The sequence below is a fragment of the Colletotrichum orchidophilum genome (assembly GCF_001831195.1).
Source record: "Colletotrichum orchidophilum strain IMI 309357 chromosome Unknown Scaffold_26.1, whole genome shotgun sequence".
In the NCBI taxonomy this organism is placed as follows: Eukaryota; Fungi; Ascomycota; class Sordariomycetes; order Glomerellales; family Glomerellaceae; genus Colletotrichum; species Colletotrichum orchidophilum.
In genome coordinates, this window is record NW_019172982.1 from 158,949 (window position 1) to 185,560 (window position 26,612).

At 14.0% G+C, this 26,612-nt stretch overlaps 1 protein-coding gene across 1 annotated transcript; it reads right to left on the bottom strand.

The window, feature by feature from the left end:
- Positions 1 to 20,493: 20,493 nt before the first annotated feature.
- CORC01_04100 (uncharacterized protein) lies at positions 20,494 to 20,664 on the bottom strand (the record flags this gene model as incomplete). The annotated part of the gene is made up of 1 exon (XM_022615748.1): positions 20,494 to 20,664. A coding segment is annotated over one exon (171 nt), but the record flags the coding sequence as incomplete, so codon positions are not given.
- Positions 20,665 to 26,612: the final 5,948 nt, after the last annotated feature.

Here is a 26,612-nt window from a genome sequence, read left to right on the forward strand (position 1 = left end):
GTATATAAAAGTTATTATAACTTTTAATCGTTATGGAAAGCTTTATATAAAATAGTTTAATAATTAAGAATAGGTTTTTATTATTTAAAATATATATATAGATAGCTAGGCGTTATTTTTGTATATTATTATAAAAAGTAAATTTTTTTTTTATAATATATTAATAGCTAATTCTTTTTTAAATAACGTATTTACTTTGGCGAAAATAGATAGATTATAAATAAGATTAGCTTAGATTAGTTAAAATATTTTAAAAAATATATAAAGTTTTATATAAAAGGTGTTAAACGGCTTTTAATTTTTAATAGTTATAATAGTTATAAATTAATTAAATTCGATAATTATTATAAAAAGCATAGTATTATCGCTTTTTATATACCTCCTTATTTATCGTACAAGCTTTAACTTCTTTAATATTAATTATTTTAGCTTATTAAAGGCTTTATATAATAAAAAAATCGAAAAGATAATATAGATATAGATTACGTATATTACTAAAAACGACTTCTTTTTTACTTTTAAAATAGCCTTTTTTAAATAAATAAAGAAAACATATAAGTTAATTTTAAATAGGTTGGAATTGTACTTTTTAATTTAAAAATAGTTATTTCTTATTTAGATTTTAAGCTAAAAACGCTAATACTATTTAATTTATGCTTAAGTAGCTAAGGCTTTTAGGACTTAAAAATATTAATTATAGTATATAACGCCGTATAAAGCTTTATTTTATTTAAAAAACGAATTTATAGTTATTAATATAGCTTATTAATATATTAATATAAAGTTATTAACTTATAAGCTAAAAGTATTAATAATTTAATATATCAATTAGCTTTTATTAAAGCTAAATGCCGCGGGCTTTATATAGTAAATAAAATATTAAATAAGCGCTAAAGGGTTAAAAAAAAATAACTACGTTTTAAAGGGTTATTTAATGTTGTTAAGGCCGAGGTAATCCGAGTAGAAAAAGGGGTTATTAATATTAAAAACGAAAATATATATTAAAAAGGTGTTTATATAAAAGGGGTTAAATTATATAAATAATAATATAATAATTATAAAAAGATTAGATATAATATATAAATATATTAAGTAGTTTAAGAGATTTTTAAAAAAGAGGTTAATAAGTAGTTTTAATTAATTTCGTACGATATAGTTTAATTAATTTATATAAATAGTAAGAGGGTAATTAGAAGTGGGCGACTCGTTATGATAGGCGACTCGCTATGTATGTACGTTATATATTTTAATATATATTATTTTATTAAGGACTACGTCCCCGTCTAAGTCATATTTAACGTCGGGCATTTTTAAATTTCTTTCGGTTTAAATAAATTTAATATTTAATGCTTAGGGTTTTTTACCCTTAGCAAAAAGAAAATTAAATAAATGTCGTTTATATTATTTAATAAGTTTTTATAAAATCGATTTATTAAATAAAAATAATTAAATACTACGGCTAGCTAATCGTAATAAGGTTAATATTAATAAAAATCAGGGCTTTGATATTTATAAATAATAATCGTTATTGAAACAATTTTAAAAAAAACTATTATTTATAAATCGTAAAACAAAAAAGCTTTAATAATTAATTATAATCTTATTAAATAAGTTTTTAATAAAAATAGTTAAAAGCGATTGTAAGATTTAATACGAAATTAATTATTAAAAAGCTATAAAAATCTATCCTTAAGCCTAGTTCATAGCTATTTTATATATAAATCCTAATCGTAAATATATCCTTTATTTATATATTTATTTAACAACTCTTATATTCCTAAAATACGAGATCTATTTAATTAAAAAAACAGATTTTATATATTAAATATACGGAGTTCCTTATCTTATTATTATATAACTTATTTATAGTTTTTCTATTATTATTATATAACTTATTTATAGTTTTTCTATTCCGTAAGGATAATATATATATTCTTATATCTTATATTATATATAATATAATAGCCGCCGCAGGCCTGCGGGGCGAGTCCCTAGTCCTATTATGCATGTTGGGTCGTAATACTTATTTATATTAAAAAAAAGATTTTTAATATAAATATAAATTAAATTTTATATCGAATTTAAAATTTTAAAAATATTCATAATATATTAATAAGCCTAAAAGGGTAGTTTTTTATTAACTTTAAGATTATAAAAATTTCAAAACAATTTTAAGTCGCTTAAGCGGCGTTATAAAACTTAATAAAGATTTAAATAAATTAATTAATAAATATAAAAAAAAAAGATAAACGTATTATAAAATACTTTTTTTTTAAAACGAAATAAATAATATATTTCTTTATATAGTTTTTGTAAATATATATAGACTTTTTAATATTATAATAAAATAATATTAAATAGCCGAAATAAAAAATATTATTATTAAAATAAATAAAACCGATTTTAAAATTATAATTTTAATTAATAAGTTCGGTTATTTATAAAATAATGTTTATTATTATAACGGCGATAATAAAACAAATTTATTAAAATATAAAATTATATAAACGAATATTAAAAAAAAGTTTATAAAATTTAATAAAACCTAAATATAAAAAAAAGAAAATAATAAGATGAATAAAAAATAAAATATTAAATTATAAAAATAAATAAATTATTTTTACATAATAACGATTATATATCGCCGACTTATTATTAAAACAAGTAATAATAAAAAGAATTATAATAATAATATTAAAAATATATATATATATATATAAATTCGTAATATATAATTGAAAACGGTATTATTATAATTATTATAAATTAATAATATAAAAGAATTATTATAATTATAGTAAATAGATTGAAATCGTTATAATATTTTAATATTAATAAGTCGCCGGGGGTTATAATATTATAAAACCTTTATTAAAAACTAGCCGGCCGTTTAACAAAAATATATATTAATAATATTCCGTTTTAAAATTTAAAACTTAAAATTTTTATTTATAAAAATACCGTTATTATACGTTATATTAATTTAATTACGATATATTTAAATAGCAACGGCTTACTAAATTTTTAGCCTTATTAAATTAAGTTAAATTTTAAGGAATTGATAATAGTTTTAAAAATCCTTAAGTTTAAATTTTAAAATTTTAATAAGCTTATTTTTATATCTTTTTTAATCTAAGTACTTAGCTATACTATTATAATTATTAAAATAAAACGAATATTATTTTTATAACTAGTCGTTTAATTAATCGACCGGCTCTATAATAGCTAATTAATATACGAATATAATTTTCGTTATAATCCTTTATTATTAAAAAGCGTTATTTATAATATTGGATTATTTTATTAAATATTCGTCGTATTATATACATAAATTTATTTAGAATCCGTACTTTATAAGCTAAGATTTCGGTTTTTAATTAAAATAAGGCGTTTTTAATTTTAATTATTTTCATTTTTTTTTAATTTATTTCTTATTATCGTAAAAGTTTACGCTCGTTTAAAAAAGCTAATAAATTATATTTTAATTACTTCATATATTATCAATAGTATTTAAATGCACTTTTTATTATAGTTTTCAATAGTCTTAAAATATTAAACTACTTTTATTTATTTATTATAATAAAAATTCAATTAAAAGATTTTTTAAAATACTCTCTTTACTATTCTTTATTATTATGATAAATAAAGTAATTATCGTCGTAATATACAGTTTAAGAAAATAATTTATAAAATACTTTTTTAAAAATAATATTAATTTATTTCTTAAGGATAGGTCGTTATTAAATTCGTTTAAATTATTTATAATATTTAGCTATATATCTTAACTTATTATAATTATAATATTTAAATTCTTTTTTAATAAGATTAGTTTCGCTTTATTATATTAAAGTTTATAAATCCGTTATATTATTTATAAACGGTAGACTATTGAATATTATTATCTTTATTATAATAATATTTTCAATTAAAATTACGTTAAGGTTATTATTAATATTTACGTCTTAAATTAAATTTTTATAGTAGGCTAGGAGCATAGAAACGTCGTTTTTATAATCTAAAATACTTATCTTTTTGAGAGGATATTTTATAAACCGATTAAGTAGATATACTAGCTAAAAGTGCTTAAGAAATAAGTAAATAAACGTATTTAAATAGGTATTATTTTAGTTATATATCGCTATATATTAATTCTTTATAATATACCCCTTTAATTACGAAGCTATTTATAACTAAATCGCGTATATAAATCCCTTTTTTATCGTTTTTAAATAAATATAAAAATAATTAATAAAGAAAAATAGGTTTAATTAAAATAACTTATTAAAAATAATAATTTTATACTATTTTATAAATAATAACGTTATAATATATTTATATAAACGCGTTATTATTATTATTATATATACTTATTAATAAATAAATTATTATAAAGTCGGTTATTAAGTTATTATTTAAATAGGCTAATAAATAATAAAAATACTTTCTTTTATTACTCGCTTTTTTTTAAATCTTTTCTTTTTTTTAGTTCTTTTATAAATCGTTTTTATAAATCTTTTAGGCTAGTTTTTAGCCTTATATAACCCTTTTTTAATATTAATAAATTATAATATAATAATTAAATATATATATATAATAACCGGTATTACTTTCATTAAAAAAGGCGCCGCCGAGTATATTAAAACTATTTATACTATTAAAATTAAGAAAGCTATTATTTATACCGCTGCCGTTATTAAATATATTATTAACACGGCCGTTATTAAAAAATATATTACTAAGGCTATTATTAAAGCCGGCATTAATAAAGAGGTTAATAAATTTATTAATAAGGGCCCTAAGGACCCTAAAAAGGAGGTAAAAAAGAAAAAAAGAGTTAAAAAACTTTAATAATTTTTCGCTGCCGACTTCAAAAATAAAAAGCTTTTATATTAATAATTTAAAAAATAAAAAGCTAAGAAAGTAATTAATAAGGCCGCTTTTAATAACGCTATTAAAACCGCCGTTATTAAACTTAATAAGTTTTTTTTCTTAATTTTTTAAAATATTATTATTAATATATTTAAATAGTTTATAAATAAAAAAAAATATTAATATTTATATTACTTTTATTAAAATAGCTAAATTTTTATTTAAATTTAAAATAAATATAGCTTTATTTACGGTTAAGTTTAAAAATAAAATTAAAAATAAAATTATTTTAATAAAAAAAAATATAAAAAAAAGCCTAGTATTTTAAATCTTGTTTTTTATATTTTTAATTTTATTTTAATAAAGTTTAATAAAAGTATTGGAGTATATTATATACGTTTTATTATTATAGAAAAGGCTTTTTATATTAAAAATAAATATATTAAATATTTTTAAAATAGTCGTATTTATATTATTATTTTATTTAATATTCGGTTATTTATAATTTATTTAATAAGCTTTTTAATTAATAAGCTTTTTATTAATTTTTATAAAAGTTTTTAAAAATCCGTTTTATAAGTTTTTAATTAATAATTTTAAGTTTTTATTTACGCTTACTCCGCTATTTATAAAACTAAAAGCTTTAAGTTTTTTTTTTATTTTTCAAAAAATTAAAAAAAAAAGCTAAGTTTATTATTATAAACGGTTCTTTTTAATAAAGTAATAATAATAACGTTTTTATATATTTTATATATTTTATTATTAAGGGCCGTTGTATTTTTAATAATATTAAAAAAGAGATTTTTTATTTATATTATTAATAATAATAGTTAAATACGCTTTTTAAGGCTATTATTTTCGTTTTTATTATTTTTATTTTTAATATAACTTTATAAAATAATTAATCTTTATTTAATATAGCTTTATAAAGTAAATTATTTTTAAATAAGCGCCCTTTAAAGTTTAAATTATAATTAAACTATTAGTTTTTTATATTTATATCTTTTTTATAATTATTTTTTATATATTTATTAAATTTAAATAAATTTTAAAACTTAAGGATTTTTTTTTAATTAGGTTTTTTATAAAACTATTCATTAATATATTTTTTATAATTATATATTCGATTTTTAAATAATTAATAGCGTATTTTTAATAAAATTATATATTTTAAATATTTTTATAACGTAAGTATAAAAAAACTTTTTTTATATTTATTATTATTAATTTAATTATTTATTTATTATCATAATAAATTATATAAAGGGTTTTTAAATTAAATATAAAATTATAAAAAAGATTTTATAACGTTATTATTTTTTTAGTAATTCTTTATAAATAAAAGAGTTTTATTTTAATTATAAAAGTCGTTATTATTAATTATTTAAACGCTTTTTATTAAATTAAGTTATTAAAAAGTATTATAATATATTTTTATAACGAGTTTTTTATAATTTAATTATTTATAAAAAAGGTATTATTAGTTATAAATAAAAATAAATTATAATTAAGTTTTTAATTTATTTTACCTTGTTATATATTATAATAAATTATTAAATAGCATATTTTATATAAATATTTAATAACTTAATTTATTATTTAAAAGTATTTAAGATTTAAGTTTTTAAAATATTAAAATAATATTAAAACCGTTTATATATAGTCCGGACGTATTAATATTAAAATATAAAAAACTAATTTTATTTTTTTTTAATATATTTTTATTTATATAAATATAAATTAGTTTTTATATATTTTTAAATTATTTATAAATAATAATATAATTAAGTAAATATTATTTATAAAATCGGATTTTTTAATTATATTTTTTATATAAGTATTATATATAAAATAAACTTTTTTATATTTTTTATTTTATATAGTCCGAACTTTTAAATAATTCTGTATAAATTTTTTATTTTATGACTTATATACTATTCTTATAATATTAATAATAATAACTATATATTATTTATAATTTTTATAAAAAAAGTATAAAAATATCGTTTATATAAAAAATAATAATAGTTTTATAATTCGGATTTTAATATATATAAAGATCTTTAGTTATTAAAAATATATTTAAGTTTTTAAATATATTTAAAAACGTTTTATATTATAAATAAAACGCGTTATAAAGTTTATATAAAGCTTTTTTAAATTAAATATATTTTTTATTAATTTAAAATTTATTTAGAAATTTATAAATAATTAGTTCGTCGTATTTATTAATTTTTATATTTAAAAAGATATTTATAATATTATATTAAAATAATCTTAAATTAAATTACGTTATTAAAGCTATTATTAATTTAAAAGTCTTAATTATAAATATTATTTTATATATATTATAAATCGTAATTAATTATAAATTGCTATAAACGTAAATCCTCTTTTTATAATATTTAAATTAATTAAATTAATTTAGTTTATATATAAATATTTATTTTAATAAAAATAGCTTTATATACGTTTTTAAATAGTTAATAATTATTTAAATTCTTTTTTTTTTAAGTTTTTTAATTTTTTATAAATTATTTTAATAAAAAGCTTTTATAAATAATTTAAAAGCTTAGAAAATTCTTTTTAACTCTTTAGAGTTTTTAAAAGATTATTAATATATATTACTTTTTAATTAAGGAATTATATCACGTTTAATTTAATTATTTTATATTACGGCTTATAATATTTTATAAAGTATATAATATATAAAATTATAATCGTAGTATCGTATTTTTTAATTAAAGAAGTAGGTTTATAAAAGATTTTAATTTAAGCTATTTAAAACTTTATTTTTTATACCTTTTAATTACTTAGCGAAATTATATATAATTATAAAATTTATTATCGTTTTTTAAGTCCGTATATTTTTATATATAAGCGGCTTATATATTTCTATTATTTCTTTTTTATTTTTTTTAATTTAGTTTATTAAAATAGGATTAATAATTATATTTTTAATTTACTTAGCTTTTTTTATAATATTAAATCCGGGTGCTCGGCTTTATCGTTATTATTAAATATTATTTTTAAATTATTAGCTATTTATACGTTTTATAATATAATTCTTAGGCTCTTAAATTCTATAATAATTAGTTCTTTATTTATAATTATTAATATATTTTTAGTATTAAAAGTTTATTTAAAAGTTATTAATTTCTCTTTTTTTTAAAAATTATTTTAAATATTTCGACGTTTTTTAATATAAGGATTATAATTTAAATTAATTAAATAAGTATTTTAAGTTTAATAATCTTTTAAATAAGCTCGCTTTTATTTACATTTAAAACGTTTAAAAGTTTAAAAAAATACTCATAATATTTATAAATTTTTAAATATTATTAATAATTAAATTAATAGTAATTATTAATAATGTTTTTATAATATTCTTTTTTAAATAAAAAGTAATTTTATTAAAATAACGTATATACATAGCAAGTCGCCTATTATAGCGAGTCGCCTATTTTCTTTTCTTTCTATACCTTCTATTTTAATAATTATTTTTCTTTACGTACGATTATAAATTCTTTTTTAAATAAAAGTCGTATTATCTTTATATTTTAAATTATTAAAAAAGACCTAAATTTATTTATATAAAAAGTAGCCTTTATTTATAATATCTTAAAAATAATACTTCGTAACCGACGTATTAGCTTATTACTTTGATATAAAATTTATATAAATTTAAAAAAAATAATTTGTTTAAAAAAAACTATAATTTTTAAACGAATTATTAACTTAATTAATTAAGGATTTTTATTACGACTTAACAATATATAAAATATAATCGATTACCTTTTTACTGAACGCGATGCGACGCATATTAAACCGTAATAAATAAAAAACTTTATATAATATTAATTATAATTAAAAACGCGTTTTCGATATAAAATTGACTATTAAAAGGTATTAACTAAGGATCTTATAATTATTTAAGCTTAATTTACCCTTATATAAAATACGATTACGAAATATAAAATATACAATTATAATATTTATAATTTTAATAAAACGGGCTTTTTAATAGGAATACTTTCGTACGTAAAGGTTATTATAACCTTTAATTATTATAAAAGGCCTCGTACGAAATAGCTTAATAATTAAAAATAAGTTTTTATTATTTAAAATATATATATAAATAGCTAGGCGCTACCTTTGTATATTATTATAAAAAATAAATATTACCTCCTCTCGTAATATATTAATAACTAATTCCTTTTTAAATAACGTATTTATTTTAATAAAAATAAATAGACTATAAATAAGATCGGCCTAGATTAGTTAAAGTATTTTAAAAAATATATAAAATCTCGTACGAAGGGTATTAAACGGCTTTTAATCTTTAATAATTATAATAGCTATAAATCGATTAAATTCGATAATTATTATAAAAAATATGATATTATCGCTTTTTATATATTTTTATATTTATCGTACGAGCTTTAACCTTTTAATATTAATTATTTTAGCTTATTAAAAGCTTTATATAATAAAAAAATCAAGAAGATAATATAGATATAGATTACGTATATTACTAAAAACGACTTCTTTCTTACTTTTAAAACAGCTTTTTTTATTTTAATAAATAAAAAAAACGTACGAGCTAGTTTTAAATAAGCTAAAATTATACTTTTTAATTTAAAAATAATTATTTCCCGCTTAAATTTTAAATTAAAAACGTTAATATTATTTAATTTATGTTTAAATAACTAGGGCTCTTAGGACTTAAAAATATTAATTATAATATATAATGCCGTATAAAGCTCTGTTTTATTTAAAAAACGGATTTATAATTATTAATATAGCTTACTAATATATTTATATAAAGTTATTAACTTATAAACTAAAAGTATTAATAAATTAATATATAAATTAGCTCTTATTAAAGCTAAGTGCTATAGGCTTCGTATGGTAAATAAAATATTAAGTAAGCGCTAGAGGGCTAAAAAAATATAATTACGTCTTAAAGGCTTATTTAATACTACTAAGGCTAAAGTAATCCGAATAAAAAAAAGGGTTATTAATATTAAAAGCGAAAATATATATTAAAAAGATATTTGTATAGAGGGGGTTAAATCGCGCGGGCGGTAATACGGTAATTATAAAAAGATTAAATATAATATATAAATATATTAAATAGTTTAAGAAACTTTTAAAAAAGAGGCTAATAAGTAGTTTTAATTAATTTCGTATAATATAACTTAATTAACTTATATAAATAATAAGAGGGTATTTAAAAATGGGCGACTTGTTATGATAGGCGACTCGCTATATATATACGTTATATATTATATATAATTATTATTTATTTAAATATAAAAATTTTAATTTTATATAAATTATAAATATTTATTATATATTTAATAAAGTATTTAATATACCTTTATAAAAATATTTTATAATAATATTTTTTATTTTCTTTAACGGTTTTTTTTAAAAATAAATAAGCTTTATAAGTATAAGCGTAAAAGCCTTTTTATTATAAATATAAATCTTAAGTTATTTTATAAATAAAGTTAAATACTATTATTTAAAATACTATTTAAATTATTTTTTTTATTTAATTAAATAATTTTTAAATTATATTTTAATTTAATAAGATATTATGAAAGAATATTTTTATTAATATATATTTATTTTATAAGCTTTTTAAAAATCTAATTATTAATTTTAATTTAATACTTTTGATAAACGCTTTTTTTTTATATATTTATTTTTTTATTAATTTTTTTATATATATAAAAAGGAATTTAAAATTAATTATTTAATTTTTTATTTATATTTAAAATAGAGTTTTTTTATATTTAATAATTATTATTTTTTTATTATTTATATAGATTTTATAAATTATTAAGCTTTTTTAATAGTGTATTTAAAATTTAAAAACTTTTATAATTTTAAAAATTAATTTTATTTATTTACTTTTTAAAAAAAATTTAAAAAGCTTTATTAAATATTTATTTTTATTTATAAATAATTAAAAATAGTTTTTAAAAATTTTTAAAAAATCGAAAAAGTTTTAAAATATATAATAATATAATTTTAAATTTAATTTTTTAAAAAAAATTTAAAAATTATTTTTTATATATATATAAAAATATAATATTTATATTTTAGTTTTAATAGTTTTTTAATATTTATTTTTTAAATATTATAAATTAGATTTTAAAAAGTTTTTAATTTTAAATAGTTAATTTAAAAATATTAAATTATTATATTATTTATTTTATTTATATAAACCGTATTAAAATCGGGTTTATAATATAATAAAATATTAAATTAAACTATTATTATAAAATATAAAAAGTTTATTAATATTAAAAAACGGGCTATAATATAATAAATAATAAACTTATATTAAAAAAAATAAGGTTTTTTCTTAAATAATTAAAATATTATTATATTTTTATTTATATTTTTATTTATATTTTTAAAATATAAAATTATATTAAAACCGTAATATTAAATTTTAATTTTTAATAAATATATTTTAAAAACGATATTAATATAAAAAGTTTTTATAATAATAACGTTTTTTAAAATAAAGTTTTTTATATTAAAACTTTTTTTATTATAAAAAACTTTTTTAAAATTTTTAATATTTATTTTTATAAAAAAGTTTTTTAAATAAAATTTATAAAACCTTTTTTTTAATAAAACTTTATTATTAATTAAATAATATTTTTTATAATTATTATAAATCGTATTATTTAATAAAACGTAACGTTTTTTAAAAAATATTAAAAATATTAAAAAGTTTATAAAATCGTTTTTTTATAATCTTTTATTATTATTAAAAATAGTAATTATTATAATATTTTTAAAATAGTTTTTTAAATAAGTTTTATTATTTTTTAAGTTTTTTTAATATATACTCTTAATATTATTAATTAATTACTTTTTTTAATAATTTAATTTTAATATAATTAAAAATTATAATATAATTTAATTTTTTATTTTAATTATTTTTTTATTTATAAATCTTTTTATATATTTAAATATTTTTATAAAAGCTTTTTAAACTATTGTATAATTTTATAAAAATTAATAATAATTCTTTTTACATAAATAAGTTTTAAATATTATTTTTTAATTATTAAATTTATTTAAACGTTTTTTAAAAATAATAAAAAAATTAAAACTTTTATTATCGTTTTTTAAAAACTAATTCTTTTAATAAAAGATTTTAAAATTCCGTTTATATTTTTTTAAAAATTAAAATAAAATATTTAAAGATTTTATTTATAATAAGTTTATTAAATATTTATATTATTTAAGTCGGTATAAAATAGGTTTTAATAATTTTAAAAAAGCTTTTTATTATTAAAATCTTTTAAATTTTAAATATATTATAAACTTAAAATCGCTTATATATTTTATATTAATTAAAATATTAAATAATTTAAAAAATATTATTTTAAAAGCTTTAAAAAATGTATTATTATATTTTTTATAAATTATTAAAAAAGTTATAAATTTAAAAAATGTTAATTTGTATTTTAATATATATAGAAGCTTTTAAATATTAATTTTATTTTTATATTAAAGTTTTATTTAAATATTTATAAACTTTTATAAATTAATTATTTAAAAAATAAAAGATTTAATTATTTAATAGCTCGTTATAATTATTATTTATATTTAATTTTAATTAATAGAATTTTTAATAAGTTATTTATATTTATTTTTAATATAATTAAATTTAATAAGACGTAGTTTCGTAAGTTTATTAATTAAAAGAATTTGGATTTAATCGAATTCGTTATTATTAAATGTTTAAATTTTACTTTTATTACTACTATTTTTTTAAATAATTAATTAATTATAATAATTATCTTTTAATTTAATAATATACTTAGCGATTAGTTTAATAAAGTTTAGTTTTTTTAATAATCGTATATTATTATTATTAATATTTTTTATATTTAAGTTAATAAGATTTTAAATAAACGCGTTTTTTATATATATTTAAAAGTTAATATATTAAATTAATTAATCCGTTTTTATATTAAGGCGTTAATTATTATTTAATATAAAAGGTTAAATAATTATCGATATTATTAATAAGTATTTTATATTTTCATAAGTTTTAAAATAATAAAAATACTTAGTTATTTTTATATTTTTAAAAAAAGGTTTATAAAAATTAAATTTATAATTATAATAAATCAAGAATATAAAAACTTTATTTTATAATTTAAAATACTTATTTTTTGAAAAGGATATTTTATAAATAAATTAAGTAAATATATTAGTTAAAAGCGTTTAAGAAATAAATTAATAAACGTATTTAAGCGGGTACTATCTTAGCTATACGTGGCTGTGCGCTGGACCTTTTATAATAATTCTTATTATGGTTTTTTTTATAAAACCTATTATTAATTTTAATCGCTAATTTAATATATTAAAAAAAAATCTTTTAATTTATTGAGTTTAATAATTTCGTTCTTAAATTCGTTTTTTAATCTTTAATAAAATATAAAAATTTTAATATTATTAATAAAGTTAAGTTAAATACTAAATCGCTTAAATTCGGCTAAATAATTCTTATATAATAGCTTTAAAAAGTAGAAAATAAATATATTCTTATAAAAAGATAAGAATATATAATATTTATATAGAAATAAAAATATATAAATAAAGGGGTAATAATACGTAAATAACTAAAGTCTTTGAAAAATAATAGAGAATAATATAGTTAAATTACTATATAAGGAGTTACTTACTTAAAGAAAGGTCTAAGTAGGTAAAACTACGCCTTTATATAAATATAAAAACCTCTTACTAAAATATTCTATAGCTTATTAATAAAGATCGAATTAATAAGCCTATTTGTAAGTAATTACGTAATCGTAATACGTAATCTTATAAAAAAAAAGCTCTAAAGCTGTTACGACTTAATACGTATTACTAAACTAAGGCCCTGCCCCATAGGACCTGCGGCGGCTACCACACTATATATATAATAATAATAACTTAGACGGCTCTCTTTAAAACGGAAGAATTATAAATAAATTATATAATTTCGATCGTATAATAAAATAAAAAACGGACGTTTATAAATAAATAAAAAAAGCGATTATAAAAATATAAAACGAACGACTATTTAATAAATAATTAAATAATAATAAATAGAATATTATAAAAAGTTTATTTACGATTAAGATTTATATATAAAATAACTTAAATTAAGTTTAAAAATAAATTTTTATAGCTTTTTTAATAATTAATTTTTATATTAAATTTAATAATTACTTTTAGCTATTTTTATTAAAAACTTTATTAATAAAATTACGATTAATTACCGAAGCTTTTTTATTTAACGATTTATAAAAAATAGTTTTTTTAAAACTATTTTAATAACGATTATTATTTATAAATATTATAGCCCCGACTTTTATTAATATAAACCTTTTTATGATTAGTTAACCGTAATATTTTAATTATTTTTATTTAATAAATCGACTTTACGAAAATTTACTAAATAATATAAATAATATTTACTAAATCTTTTTTTAATAAAAGTAAAAAGCCTTAGGCTTTAGATATTAAGTTAGTTTAAGCCGAAAAAGATATAAAAATACCCGACGTTAAGTATAATTTTATTGGGGACGCGGTCCTTAATAAAATAATATATATTTAAATACGTTGCGTCGTTAATTAAGGTATTTAATATAATAAAAAACTAACGGACTTTTTTAATATTATTATTATTTAATTAATAAAAGTTTAAATTAAAAACGACCGCGATATTACCGAGATATAAAGAATATTTAACGCTATATTTAAAAGATTTAAAAACGAACGTTAAAAAGTTTTAAACTTCGTTAATTAAATAAATACGTTTTAAAATATTATTAATATTGTTATTATCCTTTTTAATAAAGGATAATAAAAGTTTAAATTTAACGTATTTATTATTTTTAATAAGACCTTTAGAATTTTAAAAAGATTTTTAATTTAAATTAAGAACTTTTTAAATTTTTATTAAAAAGACTTTAATAATAAAATTAAGAAAATCGTATACGCCGCTAGCTTTTTTAAAAAACGAGTTTTTAAATAGTTTAAGCTTTTTTTAAAAAAGTATTTTAATAAAAAAACCTTTAATAAATCCTTTTTTAAAATATAAGATATTTATTATAATTTTGAAAAATTTAAAAAAGTATTTAAATTATTTTTTTAAAATTTAAATAAAAAGCGATAAGCTAAGCGCGATATATTATAATTTTAATAAATTAAATTAATAAAAGACTATTTAGCTGAGTTTAGACGCCTTAGTATTTAAAACGATATTAAGATTTTTATATTTTATTAAAAATTAAAAGATAAAGTTAAGGACGAACTTATTAGAATCGACGAACTAAACGATTTTTTTTAATATATTAAATTCGTAATTAAAATCGATAACTGCTTTTATAAAAAAAATAATAATAATAAGAACTTAACTTAAGACGTAAATATTAATAATAATTTTAACGTAACTTTAATTAAAAATCCTATTATAATAAAAATAATAATTTTTAATAAACTATTATTTATAAATAATATAATAGACTTATAGACCTTAATATAGTAAAACGAAACTAATCCCGTTAAAAAAAGAAATTTAAATACTATAATTATAATAAGTTAAGATATATAATTAAAAACTATAAATAGCCTAAACGAATTTAATAACGACCTATTTTTAAAAAACAAATTAATATTATTTTTAAAGAAATACTTTATAAATTACTTTTTTAAACTATATATTATAACGATAATTACTTTATTTATTAAAATAATAAAAAATAATTAAAATAATATTTTAAAAAACCCTTTAGTAAAACCTTTATTATAATAAATAAGTAAAAAGTAATTTAATACTTTAAGATTATTAAAAACTTATCGCAAGAGGTCCAGCGCATAGCTATATATAGCTAAGGTAGTACCCGCTTAAAAACGCCTCTTAACTTACTTCTTAAACGCCCTTAAACGATATATTTATTTAATCGGTTTATAAAAAATCTTTTTAAAAAAAATAAATATTTTAAATTATAAAAACTATATTTTTATACTCTTAATTAATTATAATTATAAACTTAATTTTTATAAACCCCTTTTTTAAAATATAAAAACAAATAAATATTTTTATTATTTTAAAATTTATAAAAACGTAAAGCGCTTATTAATAATATTAATAACCGCTTAACTTTTTATATTTAATAATAATTAACGCTTTAATACGAAAACAGCTTAATTAATTTAATATATTAACTTTTAAATATATATAAAAAATACGTTTATTTAAGATCTTATCGATTTAAATATAAAGAATATTAATAATAATAATATATAATTATTAAAAAAACTAAACTTTATTAAATTAATCGCTAAGCGTACTATCGAATTAAAAAATAATTATTATAAATAGTTAATTATTTAAAAAAACGGTAATAATAAGAATAAAATTTAAACGCTTAATAATAATAAAATCGATTAAATTTAAATTCTTTTAATTAATAAGCTTATAAAACTACGTTTTATTGAATTTAATAATATTAAAAATAAATATAAATAACTTATTAAAAATTATATTAATTAAAATTAAATATAAAAAATAATTATAACGAATTATTGAATAATTAAATCTTTTATTTTTTAAATAATTAAGTTATAAAAACTTATAAATATTTAAATAAAACTCTTATATAAAAATAAAATTAATTTTTAAAAGTTTATAAATATATTAAAACGTAATTTAATACTTTTTAAATTTATAACCTTTTTAATAATTTATAAAAAATATAATAACGTATTTTTTAAAACTTTTTAAAATAACGTTTTTTTAATTATTTAATATTTTAATTAATATAAAATATATAAATAATTTTAGGTTTATAATATATTTAAAATTTAAAAAGTTTTAATAATAAAAAGCTTTTTTAAAATTATTAAAACCCATTTTATACCGACTTAAATAATATAAATATTTAATAAACTTATTATAAATAAAAATCTTAAACGTTTTATTTTAATTTTAAAAAAATGTAAACGAATTTTTAAAATCTTTTATTAAAAAATTTAATTTTTAAAAAACGATAATAAAAGCTTTAGCTTTTTTATTATTTTTAAAAAACGTTTAAATAAATTTAATAATTAAAAAATAATATTTAAAATTTATTTATATAAAAAGAATTATTATTAATTTTTATAAAATTATAAAAAAGTTTAGAAAATTTCTATAAAAGTATTTAAATATATAAAAGAATTTATAAATAGAAAAGTGGTTAAAATAAAAAATTAAATAATGTTATTAATTTTTAATTATATTTAAATTAAATATTAAAAAAAAAGTAATTAATTAATAATATTAAAAACGTATATTAAAAAACCTAAAATAATAATAAAACTTATTTAAAAAATTATTTTAAAAACGTCGTAATAATTATTATTTTTAATAATAATAAAAAATTATAAAAAAGCGGTTTTATAAGCTTTTTAATATTCTAAATATTTTTTAAAAAACGCTATACTTTATTAAATAATATAATTTATAATAATTATAAAAAATATTATTTAATTAATAATAAGGCTTTATTAAAAAAAGGTTTTTATAAATTTTATTTAAAAAATAAATTTATAAAAACGAATATTATCTATATTTATATTATAAAAATTAAAATTAAAAATTTTAAAAAAGCTTTTTATAATAAAAAAAGCTTTAATATTAAAAACTTTATTTTAAAAAACGTCGTTATTATAAAAAACTTTTATATTAATATCGTTTTTAAAATACGTTTATTAGAAACTAAAATTTAATATTATAGTTTTAATACGATTTTATATTTTAAAAATATAAATAAAAATATAATAATAATTTAATTATTTAAAAACTTTTTTTTTTAATATAAGCTTATTATTTATTATATTATAGCCCGCTTTTTAATATTAATAAGCTTTTTATATTTTATAATAACGGTTTAATTTAACACTTTATTATATTATAAACCCGATTTTAATATAGTTTATATAAATAAAATAAATAATATAATAATTTAATATTTTTAAATTAACTATATAAAACTAAAAGCTTTTTAAAATTTAATTTATAACATTTAAAAAATAAATATAAAAGAATTATTCAAAATAAAATACGAATATTATGCTTTTATATATATATAAAAAAATCTTTTTAAATCCTTTTTAAAAAATTAAATTTTAAAATTATATTATTATATATTTTAAAACTTTTTTAATTCTTTAAAACTTTTTAAAAACTATTTTTAACTATTTATAATTAAAAATAAATATTTTATAAAGCTTTTTAAATTCTTTTTAAAAAATAAATAAATAAAATTAATTTTCGAAATCGTAAAAGTTTTTAAATTTTAAATACGTTATTAAAAAAGCTTAATATTTTATAAGATTTATATAAATAATAAAAAAGAAATAATCGCTATATATTAAAAAACCCCGTTTTAAATATAAATAAAAAATAAAAAGATCGATTTTAAACTCTTTTTTATATATATAAAAAAACTAATAAAAAAATATAAATATATAAAAAAAAGCAATTATTAAAAATATTAAAATAAAATTAATAACTAAACTTTTAAAAAGCTTATAAAATAAATATATATTAATAAAAATATTCTTTTATAATATCTTATTATATTAAAATATAATTTAAAAACTATTTAATTAAATAAAAAAAAGATAATTTAAATAGTATTTTAAATAATAAACGCTTAGTTTTATTTATAAAATAATTTAAAACTTATACTTATATTAAAAAAGCCTTTATATTTATAATTATAAAACTTACTTATTTTTAAAAGAATTATAAAAAAGAAATTAAAAAAAAATATTATAAAATATTTCTATAAAGGTATATTAAATATTTTATTAAATATATAGTAAATATTTATAACTTATATAAAATCTAAGTTTTTATATTTAAATAAATATTAATTATACGTAATATATATTTCGATAAAACTACTTTTTATTTAAAAAAGAATATTATAAAAATATTATTTATAGTTATAATTAGCTTAATTATTAAAAATATTTAAAAATTTATAAATATTATAAGTACGGTTTTTAAACTCTTAAGCGTTTTAAAAATAAATAAAAATAAGCTTATTTAAAAAATTATTAAATTTAAAATACCTATTTAATTAATTTAAATCGTAATTTTTATATTAAAAAACGTTAAAATATTTAAAATAATATTTAAAAAAAGAAATTTAATAACTTTTAAATAAATTTTTAATACCGAAAGTATATTAATAATTATAAATAAAAAACCAATTGTTACGGAATTTAAAAGTTTAGGAACTATATTATAAAGTATATAAATAATTAATAATTTAAAAATAATATTTAATAATAATAATAAAACCGAATATTTAAACTTAATATTATAAAAAAGGCCGAGCGGATTAAAAATATAATTATTAACGTTATTTTAATAGACTATATTAAAAAATAAAATAAAAAAAGATAATAAAAGTATATAAGCCGTTTATATATAAAAGCGTACGGATTTAAAAAATAATAATAAATTTTATATTTATATATAACTTTATTAAATAATTAAAAAGTATAAAAAACGGATTTTTAAATAGCTTAAATTAAGATTTTTTATAAACTTACCTTTTTAATTAAAAAATACGATATTATAATTATAATCCTACGTACCGTATACTTTATAAAATATTATAAACTATAATATAAAATAATTAAATTAAATATAATATAATTATTAATTAAAAAATAATTTATATTAATAATTTTTTAAAAGTTTTAAAAAGTTAAAAAGAATTTTTTAAATTTCTAAACTATTAATAAAAGCTTTTTATTAAAATAGTTTATAAAAAACTAAAAAAGTTAAAAAAAAAAAACCTAAATAGTTATTAAGTATTTAAAAGTGTATACGAAGCTATTTTTATTAAAATAAATATTTATATATAAACTTAATTAATATAATAAACTTAAATATTATAAAGCGCGGATTTATATTTATAATAACTTATAACTAACGTATATACATAGCGAGTCGCTTATCATAGCGAGTCGCCTACTTTCTTTTCTTTTTATACTTTTTATCTTAATAATTATTTTTTTTTATATATAATTATAAATTCTTTTTTAAATAAGCGTCGTATTATCTTTATATTTTAAATTATTAAAAACAATTTAAATTTATCTATACAAAAAATAGCTTTTATTTATAATATTTTAAAAATAATACTTTACGACCGATACGCTAGCTTATTATTTTAATATAAAATTTATATGAATTTAAAAAAAATAATCTTTTTAAAAAAAACCGTGATTTTCGAATAAGTTATTTACTTAATTAATTAAAAGTTTTTATTATGATTTAATAATATATAAAATATAACCGATTATTTTTTTAATAAATACGACGCGACGTATATTAAACCGCGATAAATAAAGAATTTTATATAATATTAATTATAATTAAAAACGCGTTTTTAATATAAAATCGATTATTAAAAAGTATTAATTAAAGATTTTATAATTATCTAAACTTAATTTACCTTCGTATAAAATACGATTATAAAATACGGAATATATAATTATAATATTTATAATTTTAATAAAACGGGCTTTTTAATAAGAATATTTTCGTATATAAAGGTTATTATAATTTTTAATTATTATAAAAAGCTTTATATAAAATAGCTTAGTAATTAAAAATAGGTTTTTATTATTTAAAATATATATATAAATAGCTAAGCGCTGTCTCCGTATATTATTATAAAAAGTAAATATTACCTTTTTTTATAATATATTAATAATTAATTCCCTCCCGAATAACGTATCTACTTTAATAAAAATAAATAAATTATAAATAAAATCGGCCTAAATTAACTAAAGTATTTTAAAAAATATATAAAATATTATATAAAAAGTATTAAGCGGCTTTTAATTTTTCATAGTTATAATAATTATAAATTAACTAAATTCGATAATTATTATAAAGAGCGTAGTATTATCGCTTTTTATATACCTCCCTATTTATTATACGAGCTTTAGTTTTTTAATATTAATTATTTTAGCTTATTAAAAGTTTTATATAATAAAAAAATTAAAAAAATAATATAAATATAAATTATGTATATTATTAAAAACGACTTTTTTCTTATTTTTAAAATAGCCTTTTTTATTTTAATAAATAAAAAAAACGTACGAATTAGTTTTAAATAAGCTAAAATTATATTTTTTAATTTAAAAATAATTATTTCCCGCCTAGATTTTAAGCTAAAAACGTTAATATTATTTAATTTATATTTAAATAGCTAGGGCTTTTAGGACTTAAAAATATTAATTATAATATATAACGCCGTATAAAGCTTTATTTTATTTAAAAAACGGATTTATAATTATTAATATAATTTATTAATATATTTATATAAAACTATTAATTTATAAGTTAAAAGTATTAATAAATTAATATATAAATTAGCTTTTATTAAAATTAAATACTACGGGCTTTATATAGTAAATAAAATATTAAATAAACGCCGGAGGGCTAAAAACATATAACTATATTTTAAAAGCTTATTTAATACTATTAAGGCCGAGGTAATCTAAATAAAAAAAAGGGTTATTAATATTAAAAACGAAAATATATATTAAAAAAATATTTATATAAAAAGGGTTGAATCGCGCGGGCGGTAATACGATAACTATAGAAAAACTAGATATAATATATAAATATATTAAATAGTTTAAGAAATTTTTAAAAAAGAAGTTAATAAATAGTTTTAATTAATTTTATATAATATAACTTAATTAACTTATATAAATAGTAAAAGGGTATTTAGAAGTAAGCGACTCGCTATAATAAGCGACTCGCTATATATATACGTTAGTTATAATTTATAATATATATATAATAACGCTTACGGCTAAAACGTTTAAATTAATAATAACCTTAATAACATAGTTTAATTTAAAATTATTTTAATATAATATTATAAACGCCTTTCTAAACGCGGAAATTAATAAATATAATAAACTAATTATTTATAAATTTTTAAATAAGTTTAAAATTAATAATAAATACGTTTAATTTAAAAAAGCTTTATATAGACTTCGTAACGCGCCTTATTTATAATATAAAACGTTTTTAAATATATTTAAAAACTTAAGCCTACTTTTAATAACTAAAAATCTTTATATATATTAAAATCCGAATTATAAAATTATTATTATTTTTTATATAAACGATATTTTTATATTTTTTTATAAAAATTATAAATAATACGCGGCTATTATCGTTAGTATTATAAAAATAATATACGAATTATAAAATAAAAGATTTATAAAATATTATTTAAGAGTTCGAATTATATAAAATAAAAAAAATAAAAAACTTTATTTTATATATAATATATATATAAAATATATAACTAAAATATTCGACTTTTTAAATAATATTTATTTAATTAAGTTATTATTTATAAGTAATTTAAAAATATATAAAAACTAATTTATATTTATATAAATAAAAATATATTAAAAAAAATCGGTTTTTTTACCTTAATATTAATACGTCCGGATTATATATAAACGGTTTTAATATTATTTTAATATTTTAAAAACCTAAATTTTAAATATTTTTAGATAATAAATTAAATTATTAAATATTTATATAAAATACGCTATTTAACGATTTATTATAATATATAAAAAAGTAAAATAAGTTAAAAATTTAATTATAACTTATCCTTATTTATAATTAATGATACCTTTTTTATAAATAATAAAGTTATAAAAAGGTCGTTATAAAAATATATTATAATATTTTTTAATAACTTAATTTAATAAAAAGCGTTTAAATAATTAATAATAACGACTTTTATAATTAAAACAAAACTCCTTTATTTATAAAAGATTATCAAAAAAATAATAACGTTACGAAAACCTTTTTATAACCTTATATTTAATTTAAAAACTTTTTATATAATTTATTATAATAATAAATAAATAATTAAATTAATAATAACGGATATAAAAGAGGTTTTTATATACTTACGCTATATAAATATTTAAAATATATAGTTTTATTAAAAATACGTTATGAAGTATTTAAAAATTAAATATATAATTGTAAAAAATATATTAATAAACGGTTTTATAAAAAACCTAATTAAAAATTTTTTTAAATTTTAAAACTTATTTAAATTTAATAAACGTATAAAAAATAATTATAAAAGAAATATAAATATAAAAAATTAATAATTTAATTATAACCCGAATTTTAAAAAACGCTTATTAAAAAATAATTTACTTTATAAAATTATATTAAATAAAATTTGATTATTTTATAAAATTATATTAAAAAATAAAAATAATAAAAACGAAAATAATAGCCTCGGAAAGCGTATTTAATTATTATTATTAATAATAGCGTAAATAAAAAGTCTTTTTTTTAATATTATTAAAAATATAATAGCTTTTAATAATAAAACGAATAAGGTATATAAAAGCGTTATTATTATTATTTTATTAAAAAAAACTATTTATAATAATAAACTTAACTTTTTTTTTAACTTTTTTAAAAATAAAAAAAAACTTAAGGCTTTTAGTTATATAAATAACGGAGCGGGCGTAAATAAAAGTTTAAAATTATTAATTAAAAGTTTATAAAATGGATTTTTAAAACTTTATATAAAAATTAATAAACGGGTTATTAATTAAAAAGCTTATTAAATAAATTATAAATAAATAAATATTAAATAAAATAATAATATAAATACGATCGTTTTAAAAATATTTAATATATTTATTTTCAATATAAAAGGCCTTTTTTATAATAATAGAATATATATAATATATTCCGATACTTTTATTAAACTTTATTAAAATAAAATAAAAAATATAAAAAATAAAATTTAAAATATTAAGCTTTTTTTTTATATTTTTTTTATTATAATAGTTTTATTTTTAATTTTATTTTTAAATATAACCGTAAATAAAACTATATTAATTTTAAATTTAAATAAAATTTAACCGTTTTAATAAAAACAATATAAATATTAATATTTTTTTTATTTATAAATTATTTTAATATTAAAAATAACGTTTTAAAAAGTTTAAAAAAAAGAAAAATTTATTACATTTAATAGCGGCGGTTTTAATAATATTTAAAAACGGCTTTATTAATTACCTTTTTAGCTTTTTATTTTTTAAATTATTAATATAAAAACTTTTCGCTCTCGGAGTCGGTAATAAAAAGATTATTAAAATCTTTTAACTCTTTTTTTTTTTTTATTTTTTTTTTAAGGTCCTTAAGGTTTTTATTAATAAACTCGTTAACCTTTTTGTTAATAGCGGCTTTAATAGCGGCCTTAGCGGTGCGCTTTTTAATAGCGGCGGCGTTAATAGTGTATTTAATAGTAGCGGCGACGTAAATAGCGGCTTTTTTAGCTTTAGCGGCGTAGGCGGCCTTAGCACGCTCAGCAGCGCCCTTTTTAATAAGGGTAATATTAGCTATTATATATATATATTTAATTATTATATTATAATTTATTAGTATTAAAAAAGGGTTATATAAAGCTAAAATTTAATTTAAAAGATTTATAAAAACGATTTATAAAAAAATTAAAAAAAAAAGATTTAATAAAAAGGTAAATAATAAAAAAAGAAATTTCTATTATTTATTAGCTTATTTAAATAATAACTTAACGACCGACCTTATAATAATTTATTTATTAATAAATATATATAATAATAATAATAACGCGTTTATATAAATATATTATAACGCTATTATTTATAAAATAGTATAGGATTATTATTTTTAATAAGTTCTTTTTATTAAACCTATTTTTTTATTAACTATTTTTATATTTATTTAAAAATAATAAAAAAAGGATTTATATACGCGATTTAATTACGAATAGCTTTATAATTAAAAAGGTATATTATAAAAAGTTTAATATATAGCTATATATAGCTAAGGTAATACCTGTTTAAGTGTGCTTATTAGCTTACTTTTTAAATGCTTTTAAATAGTATATTTATTTAATTAGTTTATAAAAAATCTTTTTAAAAGGATAAGTATTTTAAATTATAAAAATTACGTTTCTATACTCTTAGCTAGCTATAAAATTATAATAAGGAATATATTTAAATATTATTAATAGTATATAAAGTAGCTAGAATATAACCTATTAGTTTTTTTAATCGAGCGCGAACCTTTATAATAATAAAAAATAAATTAGAAAAAAAGATAATAATTAAAATTAAAGACGACTTAATTTAATTAAAAACCGAGATTTTAGCTTATAAAATACGGATTTTAAGTAAATCTATTTATATAATACGACGAATACTTAATAAAATAATTTAATATTATAGATAACGCTTTTTAATAATAAAAGATTATAATAAAGATTATATTTATATTTTAATTAGTTATTATAAAGCAGGCCGATTATTAAGGAAAAAACGATTAGATGTAAAAGTAATACTCGCTTTATTTTAATAATAATTTTAAAAACGACTAAAAGTTAAGATAAAAAAAGATCTTTTTTAGTTAAAGGATAAGATCGATAAAGAAATAAATTTAATTTATAAATTTTAAATGTTAAAAAAACGTTATTAATAACGTATTAAAGAACTAAGCGAGGCTTATTATATAATAAACGCCTATATTTTTTAATATTTAATTATAAAAATAGTCCTTATTATTTTATAATAATAAATAAATAAATAATTTAAAATAATAATAAAAGATAATATATTTCGTTTGAAATAAAACTTTTTTATATTTAAAAAAAGTATTAAACTAAATAATTTAAATAAAAGAATTACTGACGATATATTTATAGAATTTAATATTAAAGGACTAAATTACGACCCCCTCTTAAATAATATTAATATATTAAATTATAAATAGCTAATAAGCTAATAATTATTTTATAATTTAAATAAAACCCGTGACGTTGCTCGACGACGTATTTAATTAAAAATCGATTATAAAATATTACTTAATATTAACGATTTTATTATTAAAAAAGAAACCGATTTAAATAAATAATTAAAATAATAAAAACTTATAAGCTTTTAAAAAAAGCTAAATTAGCTTATTAAGGATTTAAAAAACTACTTATATAACTAATATATTCTAAATATATAATTTAATATTAAAATACTTAAAGATTATAAATTATTTCTTAAAAGGAGAGAACTTATTAATAAAAGAATAAACGATATTCGCGATAATATTAATATATTATATTTACTTATTAAAAATAAAAGCGTTTTAATTTAATAACTAATTACTAACGGCTTATAAAAGAAAAACGAGTATTAACCCTCGAGATATTAAAAAACTAAGTACGCTAATTATAAAGAAATAACGAAAAACGGCTAAAATAAATAATTTTTTATATTTTATAATATTCTTTAATAGAGAATATTTATAAATTAAATTTTAAATAAATAGATACGATATAAGCGTTATTATTAATAGCGGCGTTTAAGGAACTTTTATTTTATTAAAAATAGTAAATAAATATAGCTTATTATAAATATAAAAAACGAACTTATATACCTTACGAATAATAAAAAAGAATTTAATTATAATAACGGATATATTAACTAAGAGACTATATACTTTATAATGTATATTAATAATTAATTAAAATAACTAAAATACGATATTATAAAGATTAAAAGTACCGACGTAATTTTAAAAATCTTATAATTATAAAAAT